At 39.4% G+C, this 19,336-nt stretch overlaps 1 protein-coding gene across 1 annotated transcript in view; it reads left to right on the forward strand.

Moving 5' to 3' along the window:
• Positions 1 to 19,336, forward strand: part of OPHN1 (oligophrenin 1) — a 414,559-nt gene that overhangs the window by 353,153 nt on the left and 42,070 nt on the right. The window contains exon 20 of the mRNA XM_054695894.1: positions 9,642 to 9,789. Within this exon, the coding sequence (XP_054551869.1) occupies positions 9,642 to 9,789 (148 nt within the window). The remainder of the gene's footprint in view (positions 1 to 9,641; positions 9,790 to 19,336) is intronic.

A 19,336-nucleotide genomic window follows, 5' to 3' on the forward strand; every position in this document is an offset into this window, starting at 1 on the left:
GATCTTAATGGAATTGCTTTCAGCTTTTCACCATTGAGAATGATACTGGCTGTTGGCTTGTCATAGATGGCCTTTATGATGTTGAGGTATGTTCCTTGTATCCCAAGAATTTCAAGGGCTTTTATCATGAATGGGTGTTGCACTTTGTCGAAAGCTTTCTCAGCATCTATTGATATTATCATATGGTTTTTATATTTCTTTTTGTTGATGTGTTCGATAACGTTGATTGATTTTCGGATGTTAAACCATCCTTGTGCCCCTGGAATGAATCCTACTTGGTCGTGGTGAATTATCTTATGGATACATTGTTGGATTCTGATGGCTAAAATTTTATTGAGGATTTTTGCATCAGTGTTCATTAGGGAGATTGGCCTGTAGTTTTCCTTTTTTGTGTTGTCCTTGTTCGGTTTTGGTATTAGTGTAATTTTGGCTTCATAGAACGTGTTTGGTATTGTCCCTCCTTCTCAATTTTTTGGAAGAGTTTGTGAAGGATAGGCACTAATTCGTCTCTGAATGTTTGGTAGAATTCATTTGTAAATCCATCAGGTCCTGGGCTTTTGTTTTTGGGGAGGTTTTTGATTACCATTTCAATTTCGCTAATTGTAATTGGTCTGTTTAGGTGTTCTATTTCTTCTTTATCTAGCTTTGGGTGATTGTAGAGTTGTAGGAATTTGTCCATCTCCTCTAGATTGTTAAGCTTGTTTCCATATAACTGTTCATAGTAGTTACTGATTATTCTTTTGATTTCTGCTGTGTCCGTTGTGATTTCTCCTCTTTCATTGATGATCCTGTTTATTTGTGCTTTTTCCCTTTTTCCTTTGTGAGCCTGGCTAGGGTTTGTCTATTTTATTGATTTTTTCAAGAACCAGCTTTTGATTTCATTGATCTTTTGGATTGTTTTTTTAGTTTCAATTTCATTTATTTCTGCTTTGTTTTTATTATTTCTTTTCTTCTACTGGTTTTGGGGTTTTTTGTTGTTCTTTTTCTAGATCTTTGAGCTTCGAGATTAGGTTGTTTCTTTGAGTTCTTTCTTGTTTCTTGATGTGAGCTCCTATTGCTATATATTTTCCTCTTATTACTGCTTTTGCTGCATCCCATACATTTAGGATATTGGTGTCCTCCTTGTCGTTCAATTCAAAAATTTTTTTAATTTCTTCTTTGATCTCCTCATTAGTCCAGTGGTCTTCCAGTAGTGTGGTTTTTAATCTCCATGAGGTAGGAAAGTTCCTTGCCTTCTTTTTATGGTTTATTTCTAGTTTGATGCCTTCATGGTCAGAAAAGATGGTTGATATGATTTCAATCTTGGTGTATCTGTTGATGTTTGTCTTGTGCCCCAGTATGTGATCGATCCTGGAGAATGATCCGTGTGCGCTTGAGAAAAATGTGTACTCCGTTTTTTTGGGGTTTAGTGTTCTATAGATGTCTGTTAAGCCCAATTGCTCTAGGTTCATATTTAGAGCTTTGGTTTCTTTACTTATTTTTTGTCTTGTTGATCTATCCATTGTTGATAGTGGTGTGTTGAAGTCTCCCAGTACGTATGTGTTTTCTCTGATGTCTGTTTTCAGAGAGGTCAACAGTTGTCTGATATATTTTGGTGCTCCTTCGTTTGGTGAGTATATGTTAATGAGTGTTATTTCTTCTTGAAGTATTGTCCCCTTGATCATAATGTAGTGACCATTAGGGTCTCTTTTTATCTTTTTGAGTTTGAAATCTGTTTTATCTGATAACAGTATAGCTGTTCCTGCTTTCTTTTTTGGTCCATTTGCTTGTAGGATTGTTTTCCATCCTTTAACTTTGAGCCTATTTTTATCTTTTGTAGCTAAATGTGTTTCCTGGAGACAGCAAAAGGTTGGTTTTGTTTCTCAATCCAGGCTGCAACTCTGTGTCTTTTTATTGAAGAGTTTAGTCCATTTACATTTAGAGTTAATATTGATATGTTAACATCTGTATTTGCCATTGTGTTTGTCTTTCCTTTGATTTTATTTATTTATTCTTTTAATAACTTTTTTTTTTTGGCCTTGTTTCATTGTTATTCGTCCCTCTGAGGTTCTGGCTTTAGGACTCCTTGTAGTATTTTTTGGAGTGGGGGTTTAGTTGCAATGAAATTCCAGAGTTTCTGTTTGTCTGGGAAGGTCCATATTCTTTCTTCAAAGAGGAAGGAGAGCTTTGCGGGATAGAGTATTCTTGGTTGGCATCTGTTTTCTTGGAGTCTGTTGACTATGTCCCTCCACTCTCTCCTTGCCCGTAGTGTTTCTTCGGAGAAGTCTGATGTCAGCCTGATTGGCTTTCCTTTGAATGTTATCTGTTTCTTCCCTCTTGCCAGCTTCATTATTTTTTCCTTGTCCTGGATTCTTGGGAGCTTTACTATTATGTGTCTTGCTGTATTTTTCCTTTCGTCGTGGAAGTTTGGTGTTCTTCTTGCTTCTTGTATATCAATTTTCAGCTCCTCCTTCACATTTGGGAAGTTCTCTTCAATTATCTCTTTGAATATTTTCTCTGTTCCTACTTCTCTCTCCTCTCCTTCTGGTATTCCTATAACTCTTATATTTCCTTTCCTCATGGAGTCAGATAGTTCCCGAAGTCTTTCTTCATTCTTTTTCCTTCGTACTTCTCTTTCCTTTTCTGTTTTGGTTCTTTTTATTTCTGTGTCTTCAAGAGCACTTATTCGTTCTTCCATTTCATCAATTCTGCTTTCATTGCTTTTCCCAGAATTCTTTAGTTCTTCCACTAATTCTTTGATCTCCTGCATTTCTTTTACTTCCCTCTTTAGGGACTCAATTTCATTCTTCTGATCGTTGATTATTTTTCCCTTATCATTGTTTTCCTTTATGACTTCTGTCAGTTTTTTAATCACGGCAATTTTAAATTCTCTTTCTGGAAGGCTCAGAAGTTCTTCCAAGTTACTGTCGTTGCAATCTGGGGGCTGGTTTTCTTTTGTGGTGTGCTTTTTCTCTGGAGAGTTGCTAGGTTGCGTGTGGTTCTTCTCCTCCCTACTGTCTGTTTTCTAATTTGCCGTATGCGTTGGGACACTGTGTTGTTGGGACTGGCCGGCATCTTGGGTGGGCTTCTCTGCTCCCCTGTGGTTCCTCCAGGAGTCATCTGTCAGTTTCAAGCAGTCTTTATTGGAGAAAGGTCCCTGTCCTAAAATGCCGATGTGGGGACACACTCCCCTGTGCGCCTGGTCTGCCCCAGCGGTGGGTTCCTGTTCCCCCTCTGGGCTTGGACTGCAGGCCAGAGGGGTTCTGGCGTGGGCAAACTTCCCCTGCTCACCTCTGGCTCCTGAGGAAGCCTTGTGCAGGTAGTCTTTACTGAAGAAATGTCCCTGTTCTAAAATGTTGATGTGGGACACACTCCCTGCGCGTCCAGTCTCAGGCACACTCTTCTGCGCGCCTGGTCTGCCCTGGCTGTGGGTGCTCGCTCTCCCTGTGGGCTCAGACTACTTGTTCGGAAGGGGCCCGGTGTGGGCTAACTCCCCAGCTGGCCACTAGCTCCTTCAGGAGCCTGTGCTGGCTTCAAGTCGCTAGGTGGCGCCAGAGATCTCTCCTAGAGCCCTTGGGGAGTTGATTTTCCACCCCGTGGGACAGGGAGCAGAGCGGGGATGGTAGGGTACACCTCAACGGCTTTGGGGTGCTGTGTCTGCCTTGTGCCCCACCGTCGTGGGGAACCCACGCCCCTAATTTCGTGCCCCGGGTCTCAGTTCCAAAGCCCTCAGGTCCAGGACGCGGGCTGTAGCCCAGTTCAGTGGCGCGGGAATGGCGCCTTTTGCACCGCTCCCGTGCCTGGACGCCTGGTTCCTGCTCACTCAGGGAGGGACCTTCACCTCAGTGAGGACCTCCGCGTGTCTCCCCGCAAGCCTAGGTAGCAGGCGCGGGGACCTGGGCCGTTGCGATCCTGGTCCGGGTTTTCTTTTCAAGCGCGCCAAGCGCGCCGCGTTTTTGCGCAAGCTTACCGGCAGCCCGGGCTGTGTGCGCGTCTCCCGGGGTCTTTGTTCTTCTCTAATGGCGCCCGGAGCCGTTCGCTCACCGCCGCGGCGGATCCTGCAGGGTTCGCCTCAGCTCCCGTTCACGGGGTGTGGTGGCTGCAATAGTTCCTTTCCACTCACAGTCCCGCTTGCTGCGTCGTTTGTTCTTGTGGGCCGTTTTGGTTTGTTGTTTTCCTCCTCTCTGCCGGTCGGGGAGTGCCGCCTCTGTGGGCGGGGGAGGGGAGCAGGGTTCTGTGCTTCCCTCCCTTCTAGTCCTCTTTTATGGCCACTTTCTTCTTCGGGTAGTTTGCTGGCGTCACCCGTTTATCTTCCGTGTCCCAGTTCTCACTGGGACCTGCCGCTTTTCCTCCCTATTAACTTTTTTTAATGGGAGATCTTACTCGCAGCGTCTCCTCGCCGCCATGTTGCTCCGCCCCCCCCAATTATCAAATTTATATAGAACCACAAAAGGCCCCAAATAGTTAAAACAATTTTGAGAGAAAAGAAAAAAAAACGTACATATCACACTTACTGATTTCAAACAATATTTCACAGCAACAGTAATCAAAACAGTATGGTACTGGAACAAAAACAAAAACTCAGACCAATGGAATGGAATTGCAAGTACAGGGATAAATCCATATAAATATGGACAGCTAATTTTTTACAAAGGAAGTACTCCCACACAGGGGAGAAAATAAAGCCTTTTTAAAAAATGGTGCTAGGAAACATGAATAGCTATATGCAAAAAAAAAAAAAAAAATTAAGAACCATAGTTCACATTACACATGAAAATTCACTCAAAATGGATTAAAATTTTTGACATAGGAACTGAAACCAAAAAGTACATGGAAGAAAATATAGGAAACATACTACAGAACATCTACCACAAAGATGTATTTGGGAATACTACCCAAATAGTAAGGGAAACAAAAGCAGAAATAAACAAATGAGACTATATCAAACTTAAAAGCTTTTGTACCATCACAGAAACAAATCGGCAATTTTACAGAATGGGAAAATATATTTTCATACCATACATGTCATAAGGGGTTAATATTCAAAATTTACAAAGTACTTACCCAATCCAACAACAAAGAAACAAATGTCCCAATTAAAAATGGGCAAAGGACCTCAGTAGACCTTCTCTAAAGAAGACATTCTGAGAGCCAATGTACTTATGAAAACATGTTCAACACCATTTATTATAAGAGAAACACAAATTAAAACCACACTGAGAATACCACCTCACCTCTGTGAGAATGGCCCATATGAAAAAAGAATGGAATTAACAAATGTTGGTGAGGTTGCAATGAATAAGGAACTCTCATCCACTGTTGGTGGGAATGCAAGCTGGTACAGCTTTTGGAAAACTGTATAAAGATTTCTCAGCAAAATGTAAATGGAAATTCCATTTGACTCAGTAATACCACTATTTGGTATTTATCCAAATAATATGAAAAATCTAATACAAAAAATATCTTTCTACACCTATGCACATGGCAGTACTGTTTACAATTGCCAGATCATGGAACCAACCCAGGTTCCCTTCAACAGATGAATGGATATAGAAATTGTGGAGCACATATTGAATGGAATATTACATAGCTGTGAAGAAAAGATGAGATGATGAGATGGTGACATTTGGGACAAAATGGATGGACCTTGAGGTTATTATGTTGAGTGAGTGAAATCAGTCAGAAAGGAAAAACAGTTTTCAGATAATTTCACTCATCTGTGGAATATAAATACACAAAAAAACAATTACATGCAAATAGAAGAATTAAAAAATTTAACTCAGCTAAAACAAGATAATGGTTACCAGAGGGAATGGGGCAAGGAGTGGAGGGAATTGGGGCAGAAGACAGTTGGGGAATGAACATGGGTCATTTGGTGGAGGAAGACAATGTAGAAATAAAATTAGTAATATGAAAATATAAAATCTACTGACAAAGGAAGTGTATAGTCATTATCAGAATACAGTAATACTGTAATATATTGGGGTATAACTCCAGTATAAAGATTAAAGGATGAAATTATTGAAAATAACTAGCTACAATTTGTTAATTCATACACAATTTAAAGAAGAGGCAAGTTATGATGTCAAAAATATAAAACATGGGATGAGGTACAAAATGGTAGAATTTTTATAGGTGAGTAAAGATAAATTATTATCAACTTTCAAGAGACTCTTATCTATATTTTTATTTATGCAAGCCTTTTGATAACCACAAAGCAAAGCCCCCAGTTAATACATATAAGAAAAGGAAAGGGAATCAAAACATGCCATTATAGAAAATGACCAATATCCAAGAAGAAAGACACAAGAGAACAAGAAAGGGACTAGGAAATTACAAAACATCCAGAAAACATTTATAAGTCATCGTTAGTAAATCCTTACCTATTAATAATTACTTTATGTTGTGTTGACAACACCATACTGACAAATGGGAGTCATGTAGCAAGCTGTAGGATGCAGGATGCTACTGAAGAGCAAGATCTTGGCCTTTTTTTTAAGATTTATTTATTTATGCATACAAGAGCTGGGGTAAAGGCCAGAGGTGTGTGGGGGTGAGAGGGTTCACCAGAGACAGAGTCGGAAGAAGAATAGGTGGGTCTGAAACACACTGCTGAGAGGAGCAGCAGGCAAGACAGGAGAGGTCTGCTGCACCATGTGGGTCACCTCCCTGGCTGGGGATTGAACTCGTGTTGCCGTGGCCCAGAAAGCTTCATAGTGCTGAGACTTAACCCTTTGTGCCACAGAGAGGCCCGTCTTGGCCTTTTTATTGATAGAATAATGATACAGCGTCAGTTGTGAGGGGATGGAGGACAAAAAGAAAAGGGAAGAGTGAAACTAGAAAATGTGGTCTGTCATCTAGAGTATCAGAGCTTGTGAGTCTGCCCTTCAGGCACTTCTCATCTACTTGATGACTTGGTATTGTAATTAATATCAAGTCCTAGCCATGGTTTCAATCTTATCAACAAGGCTTTCCACTGATGAGCTTCTGTGGTCCCTTGTCATACATTCGTCCTTGGCCCCTGGGTGTTCCTGGTCATACATCCTGATGCATAGCCTTCCCAGAGTGATCAAGCTTTCTGCCCTTGGTTGATTTGAAAGGCACCATATGAGGTTTGGTTCCTATGACTGAATGGCCAGACGGTTCTGACCTTGTATAGGAATGCAGAACTGCAGGTAACAAAAAATGGTGGCCAAAGAGGCCACTTTGTATTAGCACACCCACAACTTTAAATGTAAATGGATTAAATCTTCAGTCAAAATACATTGAGTAGCTGAATCAATGGAAAACAAAATCTAATAATGAGCTGCCTAAAAAGAGTCTCACTTCAACTTTAAAGACTAATAAGCTGAATGTGAAGGGATGGAAAAAGTCATTCCATGCAAATGGAAACCCAAAAGAGTAGTGATAGCTGTTCTTACATGAGAAAAAAAATAGACTTTAAGCCAAGGACTGTAAAAAAGAGACAAAGATCATCATTAATTAATGATGAAGAGTGGTCTATTCACCGAGAAGATAGAGTACTGTAAATATATATGAACCTAACTTTGGAGCACCTAAGTATATTAACATTGACAAATATAAAGGTAGAAATATACAAAAATAAAATAATAGTATGGAGCTTCACTTTCAATATTACATATGTCATCTAGACAGAAAATTAGTAATGAAACATTAGCCTTGAACTATACCTTAGATCAAATGAACATAATAGGCATATATTAAACATTGTACTCAGGCGCAGCAGATTACACATTCTTCTCAAGTGCATGTAGAATGTTCTCAAGCACCCTAATGTATTAGTTCACAAAACAAGCATTAGCTAATGTAAGATTTAAATCATCCATGTATTTTTCCTTACCACAATAGTATGACACTAGAAGTAAAAAATAGGAAGAAAATTATAAATTCACAAATATATGATAAGTAAATGTTACACTCCTGAAAAACTAATGGATCAAGGAAGAAATCAAATGGAAAATTTAAAAAAAAATAACTTGAAACAAATGACAATGGAAAAAGAACATATCAAAACTTCTGGGATGCAGCAAAATCAATCTTTATAGTGATAAATGCCTGAATTGAGAATAAAGAAAGACCACAAATACACAACCTAATTTTATACCACGTGAGACTATAAAATGGAGAACAAAGCCTAAAGTTTGCAGAAGGAAAAAAAAAGGATCAGAGAAGAAATAAATGAAACATAAGCAGAAAAACAAATAAACTAAGTTGTTTTTTCTTTACAAAAATAAGATAAGCAATACTAGGACACACTTTAAAACTAACCCTTGAAAGCTGACTATAGGACTGATGCATCCAGAAGAGAAGGGGTGAAAACAGATAAGGGAGAGAGCACAATGGACTATGGTGCAGGACTATGGGTGCTTTGGTGGTGGGTGCACTCAGTGCTTCTTGAGAATAGTTTATTTGATCATGATCCAGCTAAATTTGAGCAAGTAAGCTATATGGGTATCTGGAAAAAAGAGTACTCCCCATAGCAGAAAAACTTGGTGCAAAGACTGGTGTGTGTGATGAAGAGCAAAGAATATTTGCAATTACAATGACTAAAAAGATTCTTGAAAAATGGTGGCTATAGAGATTATTATTAATGGTAGTAGAATCAGAAATATGACCTAAAATTCTAATGGCCTAAAACCTCATCTAATTGTTATGTCATATTCTCCCTTCTCTATGTCATGAGACATTGAGAAAAGTACTGCCTTTTGATTTTTCTTCAATTGTTCTGACATTATCCAACTTTTACACATGCTTGCCTTGTGTTTCCAACATGCAGCCTATGTTGACTCTTTCCAGATAGATTTTTGGGCTCTGACATTTCTCTTTACACTAATTAACAGGACTGAATTCACTATGGCACTGAACAGTGGTGCCTTTACTTCCTCACCACATATGCGTGTCCTCCCAAACCGAGTACACTCCAGCCAAAAGGTCATTCTCTCCAGAGACAGAAGATTCTCAACTACATATATGGCACTGCATAAAAAATCTAATAACAGTTCCTCCCTCATTTCTCTAGCACTTTTATCTTCCAAAGCACAATCTTTTCTCTCTTCTTTTTTGAATAAGTAATACATATATGGCATGTAATTTTAATATAACAAATGATACAGGAGTGAAAAAGTTTTCCTTTATCCTTTCCTCAGTTACTTATTATTCCTATCTTGAGGTAAACAATGTAACCAGTATCTTTGGTATCCTTTCAGAATATTAAGTGTATGTAGGTACCCATACAAAGTACCTTGACTGCCCTTTTAATTTGATTCTCACCATACCTTGTGAGGTAGATGGTGCTTTCCCTACATTATAAATGAGGAATCTAAGGCTCAGCAATGGGAAGTGACTTGCCTAAGGTATCCCAAGCAGTAAGTGGAAAATTCAGGGTAGATGCTACAGTTTTTATCTACATCCTTTCTTCTACCCTGAGAAGTGCCAGGTACTGTGCCTCAAACATGGTATGAGATTTCTAAACACTTGCTAGTAGCTAAAGTGATTACGAAAATCCCCCCAATTCCTTTGTGATACTAGAATCCTTATGGTAGACTCTGAATATAATGCTGGCAGACATCAACTGATAGGTAGCATTAAGGAGACCAAAACTTCATCTTTCTAATTATCTCCTGTAAATATCCCCCCTCCAGATCTATTCAGGTCCACCCGAGGAAAATGCTGCACCCCCAGTACCTCCACCTCGAGTGACAGCAAGAAGGCACAAACCAATCACTATTTCAAAGCGTTTGCTGCGGGAACGGACAGTTTTCTATACTTCTTGCATGGATGAAAATGAAGGTGAGTGCTGAGGTTCATCCTTAACTTCTTAACACCAACTAGACAAAAAGAGGGTATTGCAAGGCAGAAGGAGAGGCATAACCATTTCTCTCCATATAAAGGTACAGTTTTCCCGACTCCTAGCCAGGAAAAGTAATGTTTGTAAAGTTTGTGCCCAGAGAGCAAATCAGTCTTTTGACAGTGGATAGGAGAGGGATAAACCTTTAAAGCAGGTTACCATGGTCCACAAAGCCAGTGGATGATCCAAAGATGTTCGTACATCTGTAACCCAGTACATTAAAATGGGTGGGCAATGTGATTTCTGAATGTTCTAAGATTTTAAATTCAAATTCAGCTAACATAGAGGGGTGATGTTAGCAAGATACCTGAATAAGAGTTTCCATTTGCAGCAACATGGATGGAGCTGGAAAGGATCATGCTCAGTGAAATAAGCCAGAAAGAAAAAGAAAAATACCGGATGGTCTCACTCATAGCAGGAATGTAGAAGACCCAAATAAAGGATCAGGAAAAAAAAAACTAATTATAATAAAAGTAAAAATCAAAATCGACATGCAAAACTATAAACCAGAGACATACTACGGGGGGAGGGGGTGGAGTAGGATCAAAACAAGGGTGGTGGGAATTTTACGGGGAGTATAACCAAGATGGAAATAAATGCATTGTACAAAAGTGAAACATGATGTAAAACGTATATAAAATGAAAAAAAGTTTCCAGTATTTGTTCATTTAGATTAACACCAATTTGAATAACCATATATGCATGAAAATCCATATATGAGAGCTAAGAAATCCAGTTGAGAGATTATAGCACTTGGATAGAGCATAGATAAGGAAAAATGCATTGCAGAGGGTAGGAAAGACAGCTTCATATTACCCATGTCACTCTTCCCCCAAGCTTACTCAGCACAGTACAGAGAGGTACCCTCCACATGGGGGAACAAGACTTTACTTTGGATACTACTACAAAACTCACCCAGTTAACCTCATTGCCCATCTGCCCCCTATTGACCTAAGCTCTAGGCCAGCCTCCACAAACCCAGAATCCATGCCCACCACAGTACCAGGCCACCTCCTACAGAGCCAGCCTCCAGATATACCTCAGTGTCAGGCCAGCCTCCTAGACTTGAGACTCTCAGCTCAGCCTGCAGGTCCAGCCTGTAGGTTTGTCTGCTAGCTGACCCAGAAACCAGACCAACATACCCAAAGAAGTCAGCAGTCAGTCTACCTTGCGGCCTTCCTGCTGGCTTGCCCAGAATCTCTGTTAATGCTGACTGGTAAAGGGTTTTCCTTGGCAAAGCTATAATATAAAGAATGGAAAATCTACCCACTTCTTTAAATAGGCGATCACAATGAAATGGAGAGCTATGAACTCTGACAATTAAAAATAAATGTCTTAAAGATACTCAGTAAGCTACCAGAGAACCCAGACAACTTAACAAAATCAAGAAAATAATACATGCAAGTTTCAAGAAGGTAATAGAAACCATAAAAGTGAGTCAAACAGAAATTCTGGAGCTGAAGAACAATGACCACACTAAAAAAAAAATAATAATAATATGTAGCTTATCAAATTCCAAAAATCAGAAGAATCTGTGAGCTCAGAGACGAATCAATTGAAATTACACAGTCAGAAGACAAAAATAAAAAAGCTTGAATGTGTGTAAAGAAAACGTAAGAGCTTTATAGAAAATCACCTAATGAATCAATACATAGAGGAATTTGAAAAATACTCAATATCATCAGTGAAAGGGAAATCAAAAACACAGTTGGATATCACATTACACTTATTAGGATGGCTAATACTAAAAAGTCAAAAGGTAGCAAGTTTTGTTGAGGATGTGGAGGGAAGGGAACATGTACACATTGTTGGTAGTATAAATTGGTACAACTATTATGAAAAACAAAAGGCATGGAAGTTCCTCAAAAATTAAAAATAGAATTACCATATGATCTAGTAATTCTATTTCTGGGTATATAGCCAAAAATACAAAATCAATATCTCCAAAAAATATTTGCATTTTCATATTTGTAGCAGCATTATTCAAATTTTCAGGATATGGAAATTCCCAAGTCCCATTGGCAGATGAATGGATAAAGAGATTGTGGGATACACACATATATGGAGTATCATTCAAACTTAAACCGAAGGAAATGCTATCATTTGTGACAACATGGATGCACCTGTAAAACCTTTGTCAAATGAGGAGCCTCCTGGGTGGCCTAGGGGTTAAGTCTCAGCGCTATCACCACTACGGCCTGAGTTCGATCCCTAGCCAGGGAGCTAATCCACATAAGGTGCAGCAGACCTTACTTGTCTCACCCACTTCTCCCCCCTAGCAGTGTATTCCAGGAGATCTGCCTATTCTGCTCCCTACTCTGTCTCTGGTGAATCTTCTCACCCCCTGCCCCTCTGTCCTATACCCCAGTTCTATGAAAAAATAAATAAATAAAATATTAAAAAAATAAACAAAACCTGTGCCAAGTGAAATAAACCAGAGACAGAAAAACAAAACTGCATTATATAAAATTATGAAAGTCAACCTCATAGATGCAGAGTGAGAATAGTGACTATCAGGCACTGTGGAGAGGGGGGATCAGGAAGGTGTTCATCAAAAGATTCAGTTATGCAGGATGAATAAGTTATGGATATATAAGGCATATATAGCATGATGACCAGAGTTAATAAAACCACTGTTACTTGAAGTTTGCAAAGACAGTAGATACTAAAAGTTCTCACCACACACACAAAAAATGGTAACTATGTTAGATGATGGGTATGTCAACTAGCTTGTTTGTGGTAATCATTTGTCAACGTATTTGTATCTCAAAACATCAAATAAATGATAGTCAATCTCAAAACATCAAATAAATGATAGTCAAAAAAATGCTTAGTATGGGGATTGCAGCCTTTCTAAATGGGCTCTTTTCCCTCTAGTTCACTGATACCATTTTTGTTAAGGGTACTAATAATCTCCATATGGCCAAATCAAATATCTGATCCATTATTTTCATGCTCAGCTTGTGAGCAGCATTTGACATAATTGACTAACACCTACTTCTTTTTTTATTTATTTTTATTTTTTATTTTAACATTTGTCATTTTTTTTTACATTTTTAGGCAATATTTGCTTCCCCCTCAGATTGAGTCCCCATAGAATTTCCTTCCCCAAGACACCTGTGCACCATCACCACAGTCCCCTGTGCTCCTCCCTCCCTCCCTCCCTTTCACCCCTCTCCCTCTAGGGATCTACCCAAAGGACACAAAAACAGTAATTCAGGGCCTCCCCTGGTGGCGCAGGTGGTTGAGCGCCATGCTGTGAAGCTGTTTGCAGCCTCTGCAGTGCCAGTTCGATCCCAGCTGGCCAGAGAGGGTCCCACATGGCGAGCCAGACCTCTCCTGCCACGCCTGCTGCTCCCCTCAGCAGTGTATCTCGTCAGTCTGCCTGTTCTGTTTCCTGCTCTGTCTTTGGTGAATCCTCTCACCCTCCCGCGCATCTGACCTGTACACCGGTTCTTTTATAAAAATAAATAAATAAATATTAAAAAAAAAGGTAATTCAAAAGAGCACCTGTACACCTATGTTTATTGCAACACTATTTACAATAGGTAAAACTTGGAAACAACCCAATTGCCCAAAAGTAGATGACTGGATCAAGAAGATGTGATATATATATATATATATATATATATATATACACAATGGAATACTATTCAGCAATCAAAAAAGATAAACTCATGCCATTTGCAGCAACGTGGATGGAGCTAGAAGGAATTATGCTCAGTGAAATAAGCCAGAAGGAAAAAGAAAAAAATATCAAATGGTTTCACTTGCAACAGGAATATAGGGGAACCAAATACGACATCCGTGTAAAATAATAATAATAATAGTGCAAAACACAACAAAGCTAACACTTTTTTTAAGATTTTTTTTTTTATTTATACAATAGCTGGGGTACAGGCCAGAGGTGCTGGAGAGTGAGAGTATTCACAAGAGGCAGAGCGAGGAGCAGAACAGGCAGACAGACTGAAAGCACTGCTGAGGGGAGCAGCGGACGCCAAGGGGAGGTCTGCTGCACCATGTGGATATCTCCCTGGCCAGCCGGGAATCGAACCCACGCTGCAGAGGCTGCGGACAGCTTCACAGTGCTGCGCTAAACCCGCTGCGCCACCAGGAGGCCCTAATACCTACTTCTAAAAACATTTTTTTCATTTGCTTTCAGGACACCAAACTCTCCTTACCACACTAGACATTCCATTTCTGTTTCCTCTGCTGGTTTGCCTTCCCAATTCTATATGCCTGATAGTCCCTGAGATTTTTTATTTTTTGTTGTTTTTTCTCAGTCCACTTCTCTATGTTCTTTTCCTATATGATCTTATTCAATCCCACAGCCTTAAATAAATTTCATATCAGAGGATAATTTACAAATTTATATATGTAGGACAGTTATATCCCCTCATTTTCCATCTCAAACTCCCTGCTCAACAATTCCTCTCGGATTACTTATGGGTATCTCCAATTAAAATGTACAAAACACAACTTGACTTCCTATTCTCCTCAACCTATTCTTACTCTGATCTGTCCCATCTAAGGAATTGGCATTAACCTGTTACCTGTTTGCTAAGGTCAGTAACTTTAGAATCATACTTGAATATTCTCTTTCTTTTCTAATCCTGTGTAATTCCATTCTAATACCTGTCTAATCCATCAGCAATTCCTGTCAGCTCTACATGAACATTATATGCTTGATCCTACTGATACATCCTGGTTGACATTTATCCTCTCTTACCTGGGTGGGTATAGTAGCTTCCAAACTGATATCCTTGTTTCTCTCCTTGCTTGCCTGTAATCCATTCTCGATAGCAACTGGTAAGAAAATCTTTTATTTTTATTTTTTTGAGAAGGAATTCCATTTACTACATGACCGTTGAACAACTTTAAAGGTATATGATTATTGAGGAATAGTATCAATTTTTATTTTGTTTTTATTTTCTTACATCATTGTTCATTTTTGTACAATATTTGGTTTCTCCCCTTAGGTGTGTATGTATCTTTTTAAAATGTAAATCAAATGACATCTTCCTTCCCCTCCAAATTTTCAGTGACCTCTTCATGTTTAGAAGAAAATTTTCATTTTATTCTGCATTATATGAGCCTCACTTACCTCTCTGACCTCATTTTTGAATTTCACTAGTTCCGCTGTTTCCTTTGTTCTCTCTGCTCAAATCTTAATTTGTTCTGCTATTCCTTTTATGTGTCTTACTTATTAAAGTGCCTTTACATTTGCAGTGTTCTTGGTTCTAAATATTCTTTCTCCAGAATTTCACAAGGCTAACTCCTTCATTCAGATCTCTGCTTAATGCCATCTCCTCAGAGAGACCTTCTTTATGACTCTACTTAAATAACTGTTTCCATGCCTCGAATTACTCTAAATCCTTTTGCACTGCTGCATTTTATTTGTATCATCTGCTATTCTTTGTTCGTGTTTTGCTTATTATCTGTCTTTCCCATTAGAATGTATGATCCATCTTCTCACCAGCCCCTAGAATAATTTTTTATTGCTCTTCAGTAAACATTTATGTAATAAATGAATGGGTGTGTAATGAACAATGAAGAGAAAGGAATCACCCATTGTAAGGGATCACCTCCTTTATAGAAGGTGTGAATTGGTATACAGGAGAAAGTGGAAGTGAAAATTGAATGCTGGCTCTGTTGTTCCATAATTTTTTTTTTTTTTTACATTTTCTTACATCATTGTTCTGACTTCAGGTGTAGTCCCCATAGTTCTCCCACCACTATAGCACCCATGAACCATCACCATAGTCCCTCGTGCTCTTTCCTCCCATCTGTTGACCCCCCTCCTCCCTTGCTGGTTGCCTCAAATCTGCTGTCGGCTTGCAAGTTTTGCCTTTTTCCTGACTTTGTTTGATTTTCCTATGTTCCATAATCTTTTTATTGGACAAATGTATCTAATTTTATTCACAGTCTCACCAGATTCACACCAGAGAATATAATGTCTTTGCTAGAAGAAAAAAGAATTTTACATTCTGTCGCTAGTGTCAGCATAATAGCCAGTATATAGTAAGTCCTCAATAAATGTGTTCGATAGATGGATGAATGACAGGGCCTGGAAGAAGGTTTCTACAGTAGAATTAAAGTCTCATTTCATCTTTCTTAAAGGTTTATTTATTTATGCATATGAGACCTGGGATATAGGCCAGAGGTTTGAGGGGTGAGAGAATTCACCAGAGACAGAGTTGGGAACAGAACAGGCAGACTGACTGAAATACACTCCTGAGGGGAGCAGCAGGCAAGACAGGAGAGGTCTACCGCACCATGTGGGTCAGCTCTCTGGCTAGGGATTGAACTCATGCTGCAGAGGCTGCAGATTGCATCATAATGCTATGTTTAACCCCTTGCGTGACCAGGGAGGCCCAAGTCTAATTTCATCTTGGCCATTAGATTTTTGAGTGACAGTATTGTAACTTATGATCATCATGCTGTGCATTAGATTCTAGACTTTTTCATCTTACATAACTGCAAGGTTGTATCCTTTTACCAATATCTTCCCTTTTCCCCTACTTTCTTGCCCCTGATTACTATCATTCTGCTGATTCTGTGTGTTTGACTCTTTAGATAAATAAGATCATGAAGTTTTATTTTTCTGTATCTGGCTTATTTATATAATATTATATGATTTATGTCATATTATACGATTTATATATATTATACATAATATATATGTGTGTACTTCAACCTTAAAAGAGGATATCCTGACATTTGCAATAATATGCTTGAATCTGGAAGACATTATACTAAATATGTATACACATATGTATATATATATATTTATATATATATTCCCATTTTCTTTATCCATTCATCCATTGACAGACACTTAGATTGTTTTCATATCTTTCACATTTTTATATTTATTTATCCTGAGTGAGTGTGAATTCACACTCATTTAATCCTCATCACTTCCCATGTGAGGTAGATATATTAACATCCATTTTATAGTGAAGGCATTGGAAACTCAGAGATGGAGAGCAATTTGCCCAATTAATGAAGCTACTTGATGGCAGAACAGCAGTTTGCACCCATCTTATTCCAAAGTTCACATATCTATTGTGATATTGTACTTCCTATAACCACTTGAATGTTATTCTGAGAAAGAACCAATCTTTCTACTCACCACTGTTCTCTACCAGTACTTTTTTCATTATTTACCCCAAAACTTGTTATTCCCCTTTTATATAGTATTTCAGTGATTCCTTCCACTATCATCATGGACTCCCTCATACCCCCATATCTAAGTCCTGTCCTCTGTAACAGACATACTGTAGACATCATAGACTTCTATAGTATGTCTCTTCTGCTGTTTCAGATCAATTGCTATCTGGTCTTCCTCCCTCCATTCTCTCTGGTCTGGCTTATTTTTCATAATGAACATAAAGGTATATTATTAGACATATGTGATGATGATCCATCCTTTCCAGAAAAAAAAAAAAAAGTCATGATTCTCTGCAACCTAATGACAAAGTTTTTATTCCTGAACATGGCATTCATGCCTTCATGATATAGTCAAGTCCAGTAAAATAACCTCATCTATAGCTACCCACACTTTTCATCTAAAATTGGTTCTTATGCACAAGTCACACTAAATTTTTATTTTTATTTTATATGTCCTTAGACAAACCATGATGCCCAAGGTAGAGGGCAAGTCACTGTCAGTGGGTTCTTACCTGTGTAGACAATTGCACTCAGACTCAGTGTTTAACAACATAAGGGTTTATTTAACAAACAGGAGGCGATTGGGCAAAATGAGTTTTTTTATGGCCCCAAGTGGCTGGCTGTCTTACCCCAGATAGTGTCCACAGTGTCCAAAGTCCCAAAGACCACTTATGGAAGATGAGGTGACACTGCAGCCCACAATGGCAATCTGAAGGATGGGCCACATGCTGAGCAACTTAGTGATGGACTTAACAGTATTAGGAAATGGTACTGGAAAACCAGAGACTGTGGTCAGCAATTTGAGACTCAGGGCTGAGCCCAATGGTGCTCCTTTCAGGTGATGTCAGAGTCAGTGCCAGAGGCAGGTGCAGTGGCCGTATCTCTGGGAAGGTCTATGGAGGTTTGGAAGTCTAGAAGTCTATGAAGTCTACAAACTTGTCAAAGGTATACGAAGATCTGGTGAATTCCATGAATGTCAACTGCTGAGTGCATCTCTCTCTTTAGAGGCTGGGAGCAGAATCTTCTTCAAAGATGGTCCAGTGAATGTTTCCCCTTCAAAGGTCGGCTGCTGACTTCTTTGAATGTAGTCCAAAGAATCTTCTTTTTGGAGGCCCATGAGCAGAGTGCTTCTTTCTTTGGAGACTGACTGCTGACTTCTTTGGAGGTGGTCCAACTTCTGTCTTTGGAGGGTGACTGCACGCTCACTCAAGATGGCTCTTGCTCTGCCTTAAATTTCCATCAGGGTGCCCCAACCTACAAGCCTGATTGGGCCATTTTCAATCCCAAGCATATGATTGTTACCACTTAACACCAGTCAGCTCATTTTCCTTTTTATTTATTTATTTTTTTTTTTGTGGGACCCTCGCCTGCGGCCGGAGAACGAACCAGCGCTGCAGAGGCTGCGGGCAGCCTCACAGCCCAGCACTCAACTGCAGCGCCACCAGGGGAGGCCCTTGTTTTCCATCTTTTGATCTAAATAATTAGTGGAGTGGACTTGAACCTGATTGGTCTATTTAGCGCACACCTGATTGGTCCATTTTGCTTACAACTAATTGGTCCATTTTGCTCACAACTGTTTAGTTCATTTTTTAATCCTAGAGCTAGATCTAAAAGGGAGAAAAGCCCAGTCTGGCCTTCACTTGGTAAGGGCAAGATGGTGGGCCTCTTGCCTCCAAGAAGCCATGGTCAGAGCTGGCCTCACTAGGAATGGGAGAGGGCGGATATCTACAGGAGGAAGCCTGAGGCTAGATAGCCTCAGCCCCAAGAAAGCCACCTTTCCCTGCAGCACCCAGAGGCCGTGGGGATCCACAGTCTCCTGCAAATTGTTCTCTGTCTGAAATGTCCTTTCCCTCTTTTCCTACCTACTATAGTCCTTCAAGGCCCAGCTCAATTTTACCTCATTTACATGATTGTCTCTTGTCCCTCCAAACAGAATTAGCACTGTCATCCTCATAACACTTATTTGAATGATTTTACTTATAATCTCTTTCCTATAATCTCTTTCTTCTGCTGGACTAGTGTGTAACTTTGCAAATCTCTCCCCTACCACTATCAACACATAGGAGTTTAAGAATTGGCTACTTACTCATTTGTGAGGCCTCTATAATACCAACTCATTCCCAGTTCTCTCCATTTTCCAGAGCTTGTCCATGTTTTACTATGAAAACGGATGGCTGGTTAGGGAAAGGGGATGATGCTGAACTCTTATTTCCTGAGAGGAGCAATAAACTCTCTTATCAGAGTGTGGACTCTGAAAATATACTTCCAAGTTTTGAAAGCTGGCTCTGCTGCATTAGTTTTGTAATACATTGAATA

Source organism: Talpa occidentalis, unplaced genomic scaffold, assembly GCF_014898055.3.
Source record: "Talpa occidentalis isolate TD23 unplaced genomic scaffold, MPIMG_talOcc4v2.1 talOcc4.15, whole genome shotgun sequence".
NCBI classification, from domain to species: domain Eukaryota; kingdom Metazoa; phylum Chordata; class Mammalia; order Eulipotyphla; family Talpidae; genus Talpa; species Talpa occidentalis.